Genomic DNA, 19,162 nt, shown 5'->3' on the forward strand with positions numbered 1-19,162 from the left:
TTTTACGAAAATAACCTATCAAATTAGATAAATACTATTTTTTATATAATTTACGCATAACTTCAATATCTAATCGCTTTAAAAACTCACATATTTTATCTACAATTTTCATATTTAATATAGTATCATTATCGTTATCCAGATAATAGTATATAAACTGAAATCAGGTAAGGTAGTTGGCCAGCATGCAAAGAGAACAGGGTCGCGAAAAACACCGTCCATGTTTTCTCATACACGTTTAGAATGTGGTGTAGGCTTTGTTTAATGTCCAAATCTATGAAAACGTGGATTTCATATGCCGACAGATAATAAAGTACGTAAATTCCCTTTGAAATTAAACGTGCCCTTTCTACCTGGAAACGACATGGTGTCTGGTGCCCCACTCTCATCTACCACCAATTATGGCATCACATTAAACTTTGACCCACAGATATTTTATTAAATTATTAATTAATTAAGAAACTCAACTCTTCTGTGCATAACATCATAAGAGTGATAGTAACTTGTATTTCAAATTTTTTTTTATTTGCTTTAATAGAAAAAAAATCAATTTGTGATGGATTTTAAATATAATCTTGTCGAATTCTTCTCTAAATCAAATTCTTTTTTTCAAATCTAATCCATCAATCCGAACTCACAATTTTAAACATTCGAGTCATTGCTACTTTTTTAAAAAATAAAAATGAAACATAGTGTCTGTAATCATGCGAGTACAAGAGTAGGTCTCTTGTGGCTGATCAGATAAGAGATCCGTCTCACAAAATATGATCCGTGAAATCGTTTCACACAAATTTTTGCTCAAATATCAGCGATCGCTCACTGAGTGAAGTGCATGGCTTCAATACTGATATGTTGGAAGTATTCGAGTTAAAGCATTCATAATATAAACCGATATATTACTTGTGAATATTATTGATTCAACACAATATCAACAAATTAATCAATCTATAAAAGGGATTAACAACCAAAGTACAATTTATGATCATACTTAAATCAACACGGTGATTATCAGTGAAATCTAGGAGTAATTAGCGTCCGGGAAAGACGACGAAACGTACTCCCTCGCCTCCCTATCAATCACATCCCAAAACCCCACCGGCATACCTTCCATCCCTGTCGTACTCTCTGTCATCCCAGCGCCGCCGCACATACCGGGCGGCGCTAACGACAATGACGTCATTGGATCATACTCGTCAAACTCGTAGCTTGCAGAACCCGTTTTCTTTTCGATTTCATTGGCCTCATCCATGCTCTGTTTCTGTTTCTGCAGATATCTCCTCTTCAAAGTTGAATTCCAGTGGTTCTTAACAGCATTATCAGTCCTACCAGGGAGCAGCCGTGCGATGGTAGCCCACCGGTTTCCGTACTTCTCGTGAGCCTCCAAGATGGTCTCATCCTCCACGGGTGAAAAGGGTCGGTGCTCCACATCTGGGCTGAGCTGGTTGCACCACCTCAGCCGGCAAGATTTTCCCGACCGACCCTTTATGTATTTGCTTATGAAAGACCAATTTCGGGCTCCATAGCGCTCCACCAATCTGGTCAAAATCTTGTCTTCCTCCGCGCTCCATGGGCCTTTAATTCTCTCAGACTCGTCGCCATCTGGCAGAGTCTTGATCCCGTAGGACTCCGAGGAAGAAGAACTCGTCAACGAACAACTGTTAAATCTCTCCATGTTTACTTGTTGGTTGATTGAATGTTTGAGCGGAGAGTAGAACGAGTGGGAGAATACAGAGTGTGCAGGAGTTTATATAGATGGCAAGCTACGAGTATTTTAGAGATGGAAAGGGCAGTAAGAGGATGCATGCATTTGGGGCGTACGGGTTTTTTAGGCCAAAGGTAGGATACATACTGGAAACTGCCTTCTGTGAAGTAGGACTCAATCATGGATATTATTATTATTATTAAATTTCAAAAATGGATGTAGTTTTTTCTTTTATTTTTAAAAATCATAATTTGAATAATCTTTCTTTTTAAATATACGAATAAACAAAAAATACACATATATTGTTGGTTTAATTTACCACGTATATATATTTTCCAGATTGGTGAAAATATATATGACGCCAATTTGGGATTTTATCCCCAATGTCTTTGTCAGTTTGTCCTTGAAAGTTTATTTTGCAATATAAAGACACGATCTTGTGTGAACCTAAAGGAAGATACAAAGTCAAATAACGAGACCAAAAATGGCCCATTTGGAGCTCTCGATTTCCTACGTGGCTCAACGGAGCAGCCAGTCAAGGGCGTTGCGCCCCCGATTCCTCTAATAATTGGTTTTACCCGAATAGAACTCGTACTCGAGCTCCAGCTATGCTGAGGGAAACTTTAGAGGAAACCAGTTATTAAACGGTTCGATTAGTCTTTCGTCCCTATACCCAAATCAGACGAACGATTTGCACGTCAGTATCATTGCGGGCCTCCACCAGAGTTTCCTCTTGCTTCGCCTGCTCAGGCATAGTTCACCATCTTTCGAGTCCCAACAGGTATGCTCACTCGAACCCTTCTCGGAAAATCAATGTCGATCTGCGTTGCACCCTTAAGGGAGATCATGCCAGTCAGCTTCCTCGTGCCTTACGGGTTTTCTCGTCGTTGACTCGCACACATATGAGACTCTTTGGTGCGTGTTTCAAAACAAGTCGAACCGTCTAAAATGATTATTTGTAGAATGACCAAAATAGGTTTAATGATTGTTCCTCTGCCCCGTACAACAATGAACAATATCGGACATTAATAAGATAACGAAGGACCAAAATTAATGTTTCTCAATTTATTATTTGCTTTTAGTGTTGAAAAAATATCAATAGATTAAGATAACAAAGGACCGATTGTCGTTTTTTATATTTATTTTTGGATCAAATTAGATTAGGAGGATCTAAGATTCTTCATTGGAAGACAAGGTCAGTCACCAGTCAGTTCTATGCATGTTCCTTCATGAAAACTAAGAAACATCGTTTGATTCCACAGGATCAAGCTCTAAAAATCTATCAAGCATTGAAGGATAAAGGGTTGCCCGTGGCGCTCGTGGAACATGAAGGAGAACAACAGCATCGCTTTTTGCCAGGTACTTCGTGTGTAGATTGTATTTTGACAAAGAATATGGCTGGCTGAATTATTGTATATTTGTAGGCAGAAAATATAAAATTCACTCTGAAACAGCAGATGTTGTTCTTTGCCCGTTTGGTTGGACGATTCGAGGTCGCAGATGAAATTACTTCAGTTGATATTGACCGAGGAAATCGTGCAGCGTTTCAGATTTTCTGTTTCAGATACGAGAAATATCATCTGTACTTTATTTTACATTGTGTTGTATTTATGAAACACATATTTCCATTTTTTGAATTGCTGATAATATCGACCTTTATATTTTGGTGTCCATTTATTTTAGACACATGTCAGATTTCTTAATTTTTTTGTCTCCGTATTCAATATTCATATATTAATAAAATTATATTCATCTTATATATTTTCATAGTATTAATTGTCGAGAATATAATATAATTTTCTTTTTAAAAAATTGTATAAAATCTTTTAATGGAAAAACTGTGCAAGTTGACAATTATACTCTCCGCTTATATAATCGGGTTAGGCCACGACATCGAGAAGGAAGTATGCCCCTTTTCTTGATGGAAAAGAAAATTGTAGAATTATTACTCATTTTCCAATTTATTTTTTGAGAGAAAAAAGAAAGAATTATTATTATAGAGAAGGGGAATTAATCTGCTATTCTAGAAGTTGAATACCCGACCTTGACCTATTTCTGAATTTAATACATTTATATATATCGATTTGTCAAAGAAGAAAAGCACCCGATACTATTTTTCAAGTTTGTTTTTGTCAAATTATTCGTAAAAAATAATAATAATAATAATAATTCACAGTTAGGTTTTCATGATTTATCCATCTTATAAAGTGGGTTAAATTAATTCTAATTCGATATTACGAATAAAATTTATCGCTAAATGTCTATGGCATATTAAATATATTTTACATCATGATAACATGTAAACCATCGAACAATTAATTATGATGTAATTATATATGTACGAGACTAATTACTTGATTTTTTTTAAGAAATTGAGAGTCAATATTGGAATAAAGTGGTTAAGTGTAAGCTTTCATTTCATTTTTTTAAAATAAAGTTCTACATTGTTAAGGTCATGCTGATATGTTATGTCTACACGTCTTCCCAAGTTTCATAAATGATCTCTTTAATAATTTTCTTTCCAGAAAATAATATGATAATATATGAAAATAAAATAACACACATTTAATCAGTTTCATATATATATATATATATATATATATATATATATTGATTTATTATCATTATATTATATATTTTTTGCAATCTCAATTTACGAGTCAAACTTTAAGACAATCGAGTGATTAATACAACAATAATAATTATAATAGTTATGCAAGACATTGTCTTGCGCATATGAAATTGAAGTACAGGTTTTTTTTTTGTTTTTGGACATTTATATTTTTTGAAACCAGCATTTCCAATTGATTTCTATATGTGCAAACTTTTACATTGCAGAAAGTTGTAACATTTCGATTTCGATAATTATAAAAAAAGAAAGTTATAAACATTTTTAAAAAAAATAAATAAACGTGAAGCCGAAGCATACATTACATTACATTTTTATGTAAAAATGAAGAGGTGTATTGTTATTGTAATTTGATATCATTTACGTGAGAAGCCAAAACCGTTGGCCAGAGCATGGGCGGCGGGATTGAACGCCAGGCGGCCCAGGATCCCCTGCTTGTACGGCAAGAAAGTCTTCTTCTTCAGATCTTGAGAAACCGCCCGGTTCACTGTGTAATGCAGCTCGTGGGCTGAAACATTCCCCTTCCTCTGACCGGGACTGTCTATCGCCCTGAAGCTTGAGTGCGTGTACGCCGCCGTGTACTTCTTCAGGTTGTCTTTCTCGGCCGCGCGTCCCTCTGATGCGCTGCGGAGCAAGAAGAAGTCCTTCAGTCTCCATTTCTTGCTGCCTTTATCAGAGGAACAAATCGTTGAAGAATTCTTTGCGTTATCAGATTGCTGCAGCTTCTCGTCTTCCCAGTATTGGTATTCGACGTCTCTGATGGGAGAAAGTGAACGTGCGGCCCTGCGACTCGAGGACTTGGACGCATTAACGGCGGCCCTTTCTGATCTTCCTCTTTGAGTAATTTCAGTGGCGGCGTTTCCTTTGCTATTCTTCCCGCGAGGTGAGAAGGCTCCCTGGATTTTCTTCGTTGCCACTTTATTAGGGAGCTGATCAACCCTCACTGGCCGAGGCTTCGAACTCAAAGGCTTCACCACCCCACCATCAAACAGTTCTTCAGCAGATAGCTGAGACGCAGTTTCCCATTCTTCGCTCACATAAAAAGAAAAATCATCTCCGATCAAATTCTTGGGAGACGATGATTTCGGCACCGTCCCGCCACTTCCAGCCACCACGAAAGCATCAAAATCTTTATAAAATTGAGAGAGATGAGAGGGGCTGGTGGGAGCACTGAAATAGTATTCCCCACGTGGGGAAGACCTTGCGCTGTTGAGATCGAAGTCCGAGGTGTGGGAAGGTAGAATCACCTCCATGTTCGCTTCGCTGCGGAGCTGAATATGGAAGGAAGGAGATTAGGTTTATATCAGTAGAGACGAGCATATATTGTTGACTCCAAATATCTAACAATTTAGCAGTCTTTTATTACTTTTTTTTTACTTTGATCATTTCTCACTTTTACCCGTTTTAGTATTATTCCCTCAATAACAAAATATTATAATATTTTAATTTGTTATTACTTATTTCACTTTTAAACGTGATATTTATGTTAATTATCATATGCGCTAGCTAGCTACAGAGAAATAAGAAAAAACATATAATATTTGGACAGGAATTAAATTTGTGATTTCAATTCAATTTATTGGAGAAAAATGTAATTTGGTCTTTTATGTTATACAATTTCAGTTTTAATATATTATTTTTGCTTTCGGACAATTTTAGTCTTTTTTCTCCGACGTGTCGCTGACGTGACATCAATATAAAGCTGATGTGTGTAGTGCATCCTAGATATTAAAAACGAAAAATGACTAAAATTACCAAAAATAAAAATATACATGACTATATCTGAAACTCAATAACATAACGGACCAAAATCTCAAAAAATTATAAATGCATTTTTTTCAATTCATTAATTAGACTTAAAAACTTCGAGATTATGTAGGATTCAATAAATTACAACGGTAATTTGTTGATACTGATGTATATATATTACACATGAACAAATTAAAAGAATAGAAGTCGATGCATGTGTGCTTCAACTTTTGAACAGCTTAGTAGTATTTTCTAGATGCATATATCGTGGGAATTTAGTTACACGTCTGCAAAATGGAATAGCGGAATGATAAATTAACAAAACGTGGAAAACAAGATTGACGGATTTTTTAATTTAATCTAATTATCTTCGTGAATTGTTTAAAAGATGTATATTATTAAAAATAATTAATTACAAATTAAATATGTCAAAAATATGATAATAAGAAAAACTGATAATTACTTAAATCAGTTTTCAATCACATTTTTTCTTATATTATATATATATATATATAAATGTATATTTAGATAGTTTTTTTATTTAATTTCTAAAAATAGCTTACTTATTATACAAACAATGCACACTGATGACGACCGTCTAGAAGCGCCAGAGACTCGTGAATTGTTTGTTCGTTTCCCTTGCTACCATTTTTTCGTCGTTATCATCCATTTAAATTATTAGATATGCAAAATATTAAAGCAATATACATATTTAATTTATTAATCCACATAACTCATCCCTTACCTTGTTCATATTTTTTTCATGCAATATTTTTACGCTGGTGTAACTTGAAATTCAATAGTTAAAATCTAGCGTGTGATGAAAGAAAAAAAAATTTGAAACATAATTTTCTACATAAAAAAAATTCAAACTTTATCAGTTGATGACTTATAATATATCTAACAATTAGATCACAAATTTATAACGATAATTTGAATTCAAGACTCAATTATAACAAATCTCTTTCCTAGCTTAAAATAAAATAAAATTAATTTGTATAGTTTTCATCTTCCCTAAATTGGATCTCTAGAGTCAACCTATTTAATAATAAGTTATATCTAAAAATGTCAAAATGAGTTAAAATTCGCATGATCGACCCATCTCATTATATATAAAAAAAATGAGCTAGGATGATAACCGACAAAATGGCAGGAGTTGGCTGGCTACAACTTCCAACCCGCCCGATTACACTTATAATTAGCTAGATTTGTCCCACCACTTGATGTTTTCTCAACCCGCCAAAAATACCGCTTCGTCTAATGATTTGAAACCTCTAACTATATTATGTATATTGTTGTGAAAAAGTAAAAATTTATGGTAAAAAGTAAAAATCTCAAACTCTCAAAATTTACCAAACTACACACTTTATAATATTTTTCTCTCTACTCAATTGTGATTTTCTTCACAAATGAGAGATCTATTTATAGGAAATCTTTACAAATAATCCAAAAATAAAATACATCATTACCTACATCATCACACACTAATTTTCAATATTTACAACTCTTATTTTCAACATTCAAATATTCAACATTCAAATATTCAATACTCACATTTTAAATATATTTTTCAACACTCCCCCTTGTGATGATGATCATAATGATTGTCTTCATTACGTGTTTTTATACTGGCTCGTTAAAAACCTTACTAGGAAAAACCCATTGGGATAAAAACCATAGTAAGGGAAAAAGAGTGCAGTCACGTAAACTCCCCCTCATGTTGACACGAACAATTCTTCACGAATTTCGTAGATTGCGCATCCCAATATTATATATGTGCTTTCTGAATATTGACGTAGGAAGTGCCTTTGTGAAGAGATCTGATGAGTTTTCACTTGATTGAATGTGACGAACATCAATACATCTATTCTTCTCAAGCTCCTTGGTGAATGCGAAGAACTTAGGAGGAATATGTTTAGTTCTGTCGCTTTTTATGTATCCTTCTTTCATTTGAGCAACACATGCAGCATTATCTTCATATAGTATCACAGGCTTCTCATCAGATGATAATCCGCATGAAATTTGGATATGTTGGGTCATTGATTTTAACCACACACATTCACGACTTGCTTCATGTAGTGCAATAATCTCGGCATGATTTGATGAAGTTGTTACGAGCGTTTGTTTCTGAGAACGCCAAGATATTGCAGTGCCTCCACGAGTAAATACATATCCAGTTTGGGAACGTGCCTTGTGTGGATCAGATAAGTATCCAGCATCAGCATAACCAATTATACTTGGATTAGCATCTTTTGAATACAAAAGTCCCAAGTCTGTCGTTCCTCGTAGATAACGGAATATATGTTTAATTCCGTTCCAGTGTCTCTTTGTTGGATATGTGCTAAATCTTGCCAACAGATTCACGGCAAAAGATATATCAGGCCTTGTACAATTTGTAAGGTACATAAGGGCACCGATGGCACTTAGATATGGTACTTCTGGACCAAGAATATCTTCATCATCTTCACATGGACGGAATGGATCCTTTTCTATGTTTAATGATCTAACAACCATTGGAGTACTTAAAGGATTTGCTTTATCCATATTAAAACGTTTAAGGATCTTTTCTGTATAATTTGTCTGGTGAACAAACATTCCACATTCTTTTTGTTCAATTTGTAAACCCAGACAATACTTGGTTTTTCCAAGATCCTTCATTTCAAATTCTTCCTTCAAGTATGACACAACTTCTTGAATTTCTTTATTCGTTCCAATGATGTTTAAATCATCAACATATACAGCAATAATTACGCATCCGGATGTTGTTTTCTTAATGAAAACACAAGGGCATATTGAATTATTTACATATCCCTTTTTCATCAAGTGATCACTTAGTCGATTATACCACATTCGACCTGATTGCTTTAACCCATATAATGATCTTTGTAATTTCACAGAATAACATTCCCTGGGTTTTGAACTTTGTGCTTCAGGCATCTTAAATCCTTCAGGGATTTTCATATATATATTACTATCAAGTGATCCATATAAGTAAGCTGTAACAACATCCATAAGACGCATTTCTAAATTTTCAGATACCGCCAAGCTAATCAAATACCGAAACGTAATTGCATCCATCACAGGAGAATACGTTTCTTCATAATCAATTCCAGGCCTTTGAGAAAAACCTTGTGCAACAAGTCGAGCTTTATATCTTACTATTTCATTTTTCTCATTTCGCTTTCGAATAAAAACCCATTTGTATCTAACAGGTTTTACACCTTCAGGTGTAAGGACTATAGGTCCAAAAACATTACGTTTATTTAGCGAATTTAATTCAACCTGGATGGCATCTTTCCATTTTATCCAATCCTGCCGATTTTTACATTCACCAAAAGATTTTGGTTCATGATCTTCGTTATCATTTATGATGTCGATTGCCACATTATAAGAAAATATATCATCAATTTCATCTATATCTTTTCGGTTCCATATTTTTCCAGTATTAATATAATTGATAGAGATTTCATGATTCTCGTCAGTTTGTGGTTCTGACAGAACATTTTCATCATCATGTGTTTCTTCAGGAACACCATTCTCTATTTTGTGATCATCATGTGTTTCTTCAGAAACGACATTCTTTATTTTGTGATCATCGTGTTTCTCTATGAATTTTCTTTTTCGAGGATTTTTATCCTTTGAACCGACTGGCCTTCCACGCTTCAGGCGTTTAATGACATCATGAGTATCTTCCATTTGTTTCTTTGGAATTTCAATTCGAGCAGGGGCATTTGCAGCATGTATATATGATTTAGTTACCCCTTTTGTGTCTGCAAATGCATCTGGTATTTGATTTGCTATTCTTTGCAAGTGTACAATTTGTTGTACATCTTTTTCACATTGTTTTGTTCTTGGATCCAGATGTAACAATGATGATACATACCATGTAATTTCTTTTTCGGTATGTTTCTGTTCTCCCCCTAACATTGGGAAGATTTCCTCATTAAAATGACAATCAGCAAAACGTGCTGTGAACACGTCGCCTGTCTGAGGTTCAAGATATCGAATGATTGATGGACTATCATAACCGATATAAATTCCAACCTTTCTTTGAGGTCCCATTTTCTTTCGTTGCGGTGGTGCAATAGGCACATACACCATACATCCAAAAATTCTCAGATGAGAAATGTCTGGTTCTTTACCAAATGCAAGCTGCAATGGGGAGTATTTATGATATGCACTTGGTCTGATGCGAATTAATGAAGCAGCGTGTAAAATTGCATGTCCCCATATAGAAATAGGGAGCTTTGTTTTCATTATCATTGGTTTAGCAATCATTTGCAGACGTTTAATCAATGATTCAGCCAATCCATTCTGTGTATGTACATGAGCAACAGGATGCTCAACAATGATTCCCATAGACATACAATAATCATTGAAAGTTTGGGAAGTAAATTCACCAGCATTATCAAGTCTAATTTTCTTGATTGTATAATCGGGAAATTGATTCCTCAATTTTATTATTTGAGCAAGTAATCTTGCAAATGCAACATTTCGAGTTGATAATAAACATACATGTGACCATCTGCTGGAGGCATCAATCAATACCATAAAGTATCTGAATGGTCCACATGGTGGATGGATTGGTCCACAAATATCACCCTGAATACGTTCAAGAAACATTGGTGATTCAGTTTGGATTTTGACTGGTGATGGTCTTATAATAAGTTTTCCAAGAGAACATGCTTTACATTGAAACTTATTATTCTGAAAGATCTTCTGGTCTTTCAGTGGATGACCATGTGTATTTTCTATAATTCTTCGCATCATTGTTGAACCAGGATGTCCCAATCGATCATGCCAATTGGTTAATATCGAAGAATTATCAACTACCATGTTTGATTCAATGGGACTTATATGTGTATAATGCAATCCAGTAGGGAGCATTGGTAGTTTTTCAATCACATATTTCTTTCCTGATTTATATGTGATAAGACACATATATTTCTCATTCCCTTCATTCATTGTTTGAGTATCATACCCATGGGAATATATATCATTAAAACTCAACAAATTTCTTTTCGATTGTGGTGAATATAAAGCATCATTGATCAAAAATTTTGTACCATTAGGTAACAAAAATTGTGCTTTACCACATCCTTTAATCAAGTCTACAGGACCTGATATTGTATTCACCGTTGTTTTTGTTGGTTTTAGTTCCAAGAAATATCTTTTATCTCGGAGGATAGTGTGCGTTGTACCACTATCGGGTATGCAAACTTCACCTTTGCTCATAGCATTTTCCATATTTCAACTTCAAAAAATATATGCAATGAAATAAAATTACTGACAATAAAATGCAAAAATATAGCACACAATAAAACATTATCATATGGGCACATAAAATATTTTACATATTTATTCCACCAGCAAATTGATCATTGTCTGAGAAATCAATCAGAAAATCTCCAGCATCAAAATGAGTTAAATCACTCAAAGATTCACTTTGTTCAGTGAAGTTGGTCTCCTTTTCTTTCCCCTTTAATGATTCTTTATAAAGTTTACAAAGATGCTCAGGGGCTCGACAAATATGGGACTAATGTCCTGGAGTACCACATCTGAAACAAGAACTTTCATATCTTTTTGAGTGATTCTCATTAACACTCATATTTTCATGATGCCTTTTCTGTGGATGGTTTGGGACGTTCTTTTGAGATGAGTTATAAAAGTAACTATCTCGATTATTTTCAAAACCACGGCCGCGTCCACGACCACTTCCACGTCCACATCCACGACCACGACCACGACCAAGATTTCGTCCACGACCAAAATCTTGTTTATAACTTTGATTTTGGTTTCCAGATTTAAATTCATTTTTGCTTACGACATTTACTTCAGGAAATGCCGTTGAACCAGTGGGTCGTGCCTGATGATTTCTCACTAAATTCATTTGTTCGAATCTTTCTTTTAATCCCTTCCACAAAGCCATGGGATGCCAACGCAAAAATATCATGGCTTTTGCCTTTTCTTGGGATGTCGATATGCCATTTTCTTTTATGGTCTCATTTAGACTCAATGACTCAAGATGCATTTATACATCGAGAGTCCATGGCATATAATTTTTTTTCCGTGATATCAAGAGGAATGAATTCGAGTTTTGCCAAGTTTGACATGGTGGTACTAAAAAAATTACGATGCATTTTATTAGTTAATGAATATTGCAATACAAAGTAATGGATAAACAACAAGTACAAGTATTTGTAAAAATAAAAAAAACACACGAGGAGGATATTCTCCGATAAATAAAATACTCGTGAGTATGATAACCAAAATAATTAAAAATAACTTTGAGAAAGTCATCTTCTTTTTTCTTCGAAAAATTTGATGAAGAATAATTTTAGAGAAGAAGAGAAAGTTGGAGTGATTGAATGTGTTTGTGAGATGATATTTGTAGGGCAAAAACTAGCCGTTTTGTTACCGTTTATGACCGTTGGTGTACAAAAAATAAATGTATGTATTTGTATAATTTTATGGTAATAATATGGTGAATATAATATTAATCATGTTTAAATAATTATGTATATCACATTATTATAACGAGGTGTCGTAAGTTATTTTGTTTAAAAATCTTATAGGCTTTTATACTTGTCGTATCCCTTACCGGGAGTGTGGGATGTCGTCTTAACATCCTCCCAGGATTTATAACAAGTTTTTGAAAAATTTATTTTTATTATTTCTAATAATAACATTATATTGTATATTAAATAAATACACAATAAATAAATAACAGTAAAATAAATATAATTATTTTTGTTACCTTTTTCTTCTGTTTGGAGCTTGGAAAAGTATGTAGGACTTTTAGAGCTTCGTGCTGATAACGTGTTGTGAAAAAGTAAAAATTTATGGTAAAAAATAAAAATCTCAAACTCTCAAAATTTACCAAACTACACACTTTATAATATTTTTCTCTCTACTCAATTGTGATTTTCTTCACAAATGAGAGATCTATTTATAGGAAATCTTTACAAATAATCCAAAAATAAAATACATCATTACCTACATCATCACACACTAATTTTCAATATTTACAACTCTTATTTTCAACATTCAAATATTCAACATTCAAATATTCAATACTCACATTTTAAATATATTTTTCAACATATATGCATTTTTTTTCTCAAAAATTATATTAAGCAATTTTAAGCCACCCAATATGCGAGTCAAAGAAAACTTCAGTTTGAACGGGTCTAGCAGAGCAAACGTCGTTTTTCATACTTTTTATGATTCATTTTTTGTAAAAAAAATATAACATTTCAAATCATTTTTTTAAAATTTAAAGACAGAGCATAGCCTGTAAGTAATTCTTAGTGAGCATTTGCGAGTATATTACTCGTGACAATTTAAAAGCATATATAATTAGAATTCAAAAACAATTAAAATAACAGCATAATCGAAATTAATTTCAAAAATTATTTTTTATAAAAAGTTAAGAGCACATACTCTAATTAATGTGACTTGCTAAAATTTTATAATCCAATGGTATTATTAGCATATCGGGTGCATCTTCTTTCAATAGAAGGAATAAAAATATAATTATGGCCTGAAAACTCAGAAGAAAATCCCACTGGCATAAGAGTTGTACATAAATATCAAATATATATCCTCTCCTGTAGGAAATAAGACTATATACGCTGATCTTTTTTGTTGTGTGGATGGTTAAATATCAAATGAAGTATTACCTGTCTTGACAAAATTCCCAAGTCTACATGGTTCCTCTTAACAGCTATCAACGAAATATTCAAACATTCTCTTATTCATGGAGTTTCTTGGTTTTAGGGATTTGTGCAGGGATTATACTCAAACCGGCCCTGGACCGTATGTGGAAGCGTCTAAACAACCTCTCAGTTCCTAATTTACTTAGTAGAGACTACAAAATGCCGCTGCTAGAACGTACTGTGGTCAAAAGTTAGCAGGCTGGGCAGCAAGACAGGCAAAATTCAACTCTCAGACCTCCTGCACTTGGCCGTGAACTTTTAAAGCTTCTAAAATACAACTAATCCACCTGAGAGAAAAAAAATCTACATGTTGAATTAGCATGATTACAGAAAATCCAAGGATATTGTTTATTCACTGCCATTTCTCTGAGTTCTGATGCAAGCAATAAAACATGGGATTTCAGTAATGTAAACATGGAGTTTATGCTATAAATGCTGCTATAAAAAAAATTACGTCATTCTAATAGTAATTGTTATGGTCATCCGAGTCTCAGTCATAAACTAGACGTCTAGATCTATCAGTTCAAATACTGGCTCATTTTACTACATATATTTAACTTACACATGCATGCAAATATGATAGTCTTCAACATGTAATATATGAAGACTATAGTTCACATAGAATGAGTTAAGGCACATAATTTCCCAAAATAATCCAATAGAATGGAGGTTACCCTTCAAGACCAGGATTTGCTGGGAAGTACACATTCCTGAACCCCAATTTGTTGGCAGCTACTGCAGTAGTCTCCCCAATACAAGCAACAGCATTATCCCACCGTGGTGATTCTGGCAATACACTAAGCCAAGCACTGTTGAAGAACGATAAAGCTTAAACATTTGTAAATGAAAGGAACGACTACAGAACCTCGAAAAGTTTGATCTAAATTTTTTTCAACTGGCTAAACAAGAAGGAAAATTAAAAAAGCACAGCAATAATAAGTGAAGGAGGTTTACCGCAGAGCAGAAGGTGATGCTACCGCAACAACAGGAATGAAAAGTGCCTGTTCTAAAGCCATAGGGTCCACGTATTTGACAGGCTCCTGAAAAAGAACACCTCCAATTAGCATCCTATCATGATAACCAACTTTGACCTGCTCAATTTTCAAAATATATCAATAGTAGCCCTCGTCCTGACGAACATCTCTCGCCCAATAGTATCCTTCCTTTCCACCAACTGTCAAGTTCTCAACATTATAAACTAACCTTCTTAAATTTATGACACACCCAAAATATCAGTGAAGGAATTCCAACGGACATGTGGACTTGTGCACTTCACAGGCATTTGATAATGTATAAAGACAACAAAACTTCACATGTCCGCATGTTAAAATTAATGGTGCCGAATGAGATTCAAAATACATCAGTTCGTCATTCAAGCACTGCATAGATGGTGTAAGAAGAGATAAAAACCGTTGACGGATGAGTAAAAACAAGTTTAGTTCTCATTTACAAATGTGGAGAAAGGGGAAAAAAGAAAGCTTATTTCCAAATGTCAATCCAGCAGCAACCAGCAAAAAGAACAGAAACTCCATATACAGTGTCATTATCATTCTTCAATAAGGAGGGGAGAAGCAGAGTATAATTTATGCAACTGAAAAGTAAGCTGACAATATCAGAGCAGGATCCATACGGTAGTGTATGTATTCAGTCTAGTAACCTCAAATCCACGCCTTGCAAGGCCCTCCTCTGAAATAGAAAAACAAGACCAGAAACCAAACAAATGTCAGTTCATTTCAATGATACGATAAAAAAATACAGCAGATCTGGAGAGATTTAAACAATAAAAGGGAAACAAATACTAATTTCACATGGAGCATTGAGCGTCGTGATCCAATAGCAATTTATATTTGTAATTGTATAATCTTATATTTTGCCCCAAAATTAATCATTAACCATGTTTTCTTTCTTATCCGTTTAAATGTAAGAGTTTCGATAGAAGAACCATCAACTTATTATTGGCACCTTTCACACAAAATACTTAAATGAAAAATCAACTTTCAAAACTCTGGTACATTAGCATAACCAAACTTTTCAACAAAAAAAATTTTCAAGTCACTAGAATTTTTTTTCATAATCTCTTGACTTCTTAAATGAACTACCTGGAAAAATGAAATCCGACTTAACTTCAAGGCTGATATAGACCTTTGTTTCACTATAGTGGTCAAAGACTTTAGAAAGTGACATTAAAGAAAACAGCTAAATTGATTGAATACTCTAATCTAAATTCAGAAATAAGCAATCAAACAGGAATTTCCATTCAGTGGTATTCCTTCTCTACAATTTGACTTCACGCAAAATTAATTCAGTATTTACATCCTGATGATTTAATCAAACATTCGCATCGTTCTTTATTTTTAATAAGCAGAGAACTCAGTTGACTGATTGCTTTTTGCATCACTGTAAAGGGAAAAATCAAATATGAAAAAAAAATTCATATAGATCTCGGCGGTAACCAAGAATTTTTTTCTTGGCCATCACAAGTGTAAAACTTCAGAGTAGCAATACAATAAACTATCCTGGTTTTTCGGAACATAGAAACAAACAAGTTTCACTTAAACTATTTGTATTCAGCATTCCTGCTGTATTTCCTTTCACAGGGAAGTTGTCTCGCAAATAATGCTTTAACAAATTAGTGATGGAAAGACTGACCGATTTCATTTCCAGCTTTTGCTGAAGCAGGATATAAGACGGTGCACCTCGTGTTACCATTATTTGGAAGCTCAGATGCCAAAACTTTGCCAGTCGCTGGATATCATAACTAAAATTACTTTCTTTCAAGCTGTGATTTGACTAATCTCCCACACTACATTCACATTCACAAGTTAACTTGCCTAAAATGTTTTTCTCTATCATAATTATGGAACGAATTAAAAACCTTTTGATGGAATAAAGGCAACATAAAGACTTTGCGCTGCAGAAGGCAAAATTTTCTCAAAAACACTTGCGGTACCAGCACCCACCACTCCAATCCTAACTTTTGGAGCTCCAGCAGCTCTGTAAACCAATAGCTAGAATTAACGAGCAATACAGCCAACTTACAAAACATGACATTGATATTGCATCACTCAAAAGATATTTAGACATTATAAAGTGACAAAACAGCCTCAGGCTTTAAGTGACTAATTCTCTTCATCAAACCAAATAATATTGAGGACAAATTGCTCTAGAAACAATAGAATCTTACTTCCAAGCATGAAGAAAAACCTCACCCGCTTCAGGTGAAGTTATGACAATCCAGTCAAAAAAATTGTCTGCAGCCATAGAAAGCAGAAATCAGAGACTATTCCTACTTAACAAACTTATTCAATTACTTGTACACGCATGTGTGAACTTTGATTTTTTATACGAGGGAACTTTTAGAAGTAAAGTAAAAGAAACTGTGAGAGAAGATACACACATACAAAGAGAGGGAGTGACATCAATATTAGATGTTTTGTGTTCCCTGCTATCACATATAATGGAGTTTTGGCAAAACACCAAAAGTTAGGAAGATATTATTTATTAATAACATCAACACATTCCGATCTAACCAAACGATTTCAACAAGAGTTTGTAAGTGATATGATGATATCACTCACGTGTTAAACATGACCAGTTTTCCTCGAGGATCACAATTTGATATTAGGTAACCCTTTTCACACAGTTTCCACCACTCAGAGTGCCATTCACCATAAATATGGGACAAGTTTCAAAAACCTAGGCATTTACAGATTCTAAATAGGAATGAATTCCAAATACAGGGGATGACTGCAACAAAAACAGGGGAACCCACAAATACTATGTAAGGACACATGTTTCCAGATTACCAAAGTAACAGTACCTTTTACATAAAACCAAGGTTCATTGACCACAAATTGAGTAGGAAGTTAAACTAATGTCCCCATAAAGCATAAATTATAACCCTATAAAGCATAAATTATAACATATAATACCAACAATAGGCAAAGAAATTATCTAGAACTCACTGCTCAACACGGAAGAAAGATTCTCTGAATCAGGCAACTTAATATGCTGGATAAGAGGAAGCTCTAGACAGTAAATTCCATTATTTGCCTGCAAATAAAGGAACAAATTACACTTACAGCCATATTACAACGAGCTAGCCAAAAGAATAATAAATATCTAACACCAGCCATGATCAATGCTAATCAGTAGGTTGCAACTTGCGACAACTTGACACTAAGGAACTTTGCATGTGATGATTATAAAGGGAAAATTGGAGCTGTTAAATTGTGCAGTGAAATGAATTCTAGCAGATAATGGAAGTATAGAACCATGATCCCATTTCCTCAAAGGGTGCAAAATCTCTAATGTATATAAAATGAAAGGAGACAGTATTGAGACGCTCACAAAATTCGAAGCAATTTAGAAATTACGATTCAATTTCTTCCATGGTAGGATTTTTATTTTGCACTATTTGGAGGTGGATGACATCTGGGCTCATTATGCTGCAACTTTTTTATTTGCTTGTTTGCTTCAAACCATGCCTCGTTAAGAAAATCATTATGTTTGTCTCGTGTTGAACCACAGCATACGTCGTGTTTGTAGCAACATCAACATCCCCAAGCATATATTGCTTGACATTTCGTCACATTACAAATGCTTTTGCATCCTTCCTATTCGATCTTATCTCATTTACGCAAACTAATTTAAAAACTATGTCCTTCATATTTATTGAAACCCCTAAAGCTAATGTTATCTAGTATGTTCCCTGTTCATTAACAACCCATTGTTTCAAAAGCTTTCATCCTTCACAAGCTACAGGGGAAAACAAAAGTTAGAAACATCTATTTCTACCACTGTTCAACTACTAACCCCGCATACAAGTTACAGTAAACGACATCAGTTACACACCTACACTCTTCCGATGCCACGAGTACATAATAAAAGCACACTATTTTCTTCAGCAAATCCAGAAATTATCAGATTATTTCTTTCAAATTAAATATCAGTCAAAATTTCAGACAATAACTTAATTAAACACAGCAACGTAATAGGGATTCAACAAGATAAAACATAAAAGAATTACCAGAGCATGAATGAGCTGGCCGTTTTTGCCTCGCTCCCTCGTGACCACAACTTTAGGATTGGCAGTGGAAGATAACGAAGCTAAAACAGAACCTACAGCTTTGATTCTTCGGTTTTGAAACTGATGACGAAAAGAAGAACTAGGAATTGCAGGTGTGCGAACCGGAGAGAAGGTAGAGAGAGAAAATGGAGCCATCGTTTTCAGAAGACGATACGCATTTCCGCAATAAAGATACCGGTAGATGGATGCAAGCGAAAATCAAAATATAATTAGAAACAGTGAAGATTACACTTTAATTTTTGATATAAATTAAAAAATAAATAAAATATATCCAT

The 19,162-nt window shown here is 34.2% G+C and overlaps 3 protein-coding genes across 3 annotated transcripts; all 3 read right to left on the minus strand.

The window, feature by feature from the left end:
* Window positions 1–928: 928 nt before the first annotated feature.
* On the minus strand, window positions 929–1,831 carry LOC142533394 (transcription factor MYB25-like). Its single transcript, XM_075640144.1, has one exon. The coding sequence runs from the start codon at window positions 1,670–1,672 to the stop codon at window positions 1,019–1,021; it is 654 nt and encodes a 217-aa protein (XP_075496259.1). The 5' UTR covers window positions 1,673–1,831; the 3' UTR covers window positions 929–1,018.
* Window positions 1,832–4,687: 2,856 nt separating this feature from the next.
* On the minus strand, window positions 4,688–5,584 carry LOC142532514 (uncharacterized). Its single transcript, XM_075638793.1, has one exon. The coding sequence runs from the start codon at window positions 5,582–5,584 to the stop codon at window positions 4,688–4,690; it is 897 nt and encodes a 298-aa protein (XP_075494908.1).
* Window positions 5,585–13,744: 8,160 nt separating this feature from the next.
* LOC142533122 (uroporphyrinogen-III synthase, chloroplastic-like) lies at window positions 13,745–19,067 on the minus strand. Its single transcript, XM_075639768.1, has 9 exons — window positions 18,828–19,067; window positions 17,764–17,851; window positions 16,983–17,049; window positions 16,674–16,792; window positions 16,448–16,543; window positions 15,429–15,484; window positions 14,753–14,838; window positions 14,473–14,607; window positions 13,745–14,085 (listed from the first exon to the last, which is right to left on the minus strand). Exons 1-9 carry the CDS (start codon window positions 19,020–19,022, stop codon window positions 14,028–14,030), a joined length of 900 nt encoding a protein of 299 aa, XP_075495883.1. The 5' UTR covers window positions 19,023–19,067; the 3' UTR covers window positions 13,745–14,027.
* Window positions 19,068–19,162: the final 95 nt, after the last annotated feature.

The sequence above is a fragment of the Primulina tabacum genome, chromosome 18 (assembly GCF_025594145.1).
Source record: "Primulina tabacum isolate GXHZ01 chromosome 18, ASM2559414v2, whole genome shotgun sequence".
Lineage (NCBI taxonomy): Eukaryota > Viridiplantae > Streptophyta > Magnoliopsida > Lamiales > Gesneriaceae > Primulina > Primulina tabacum.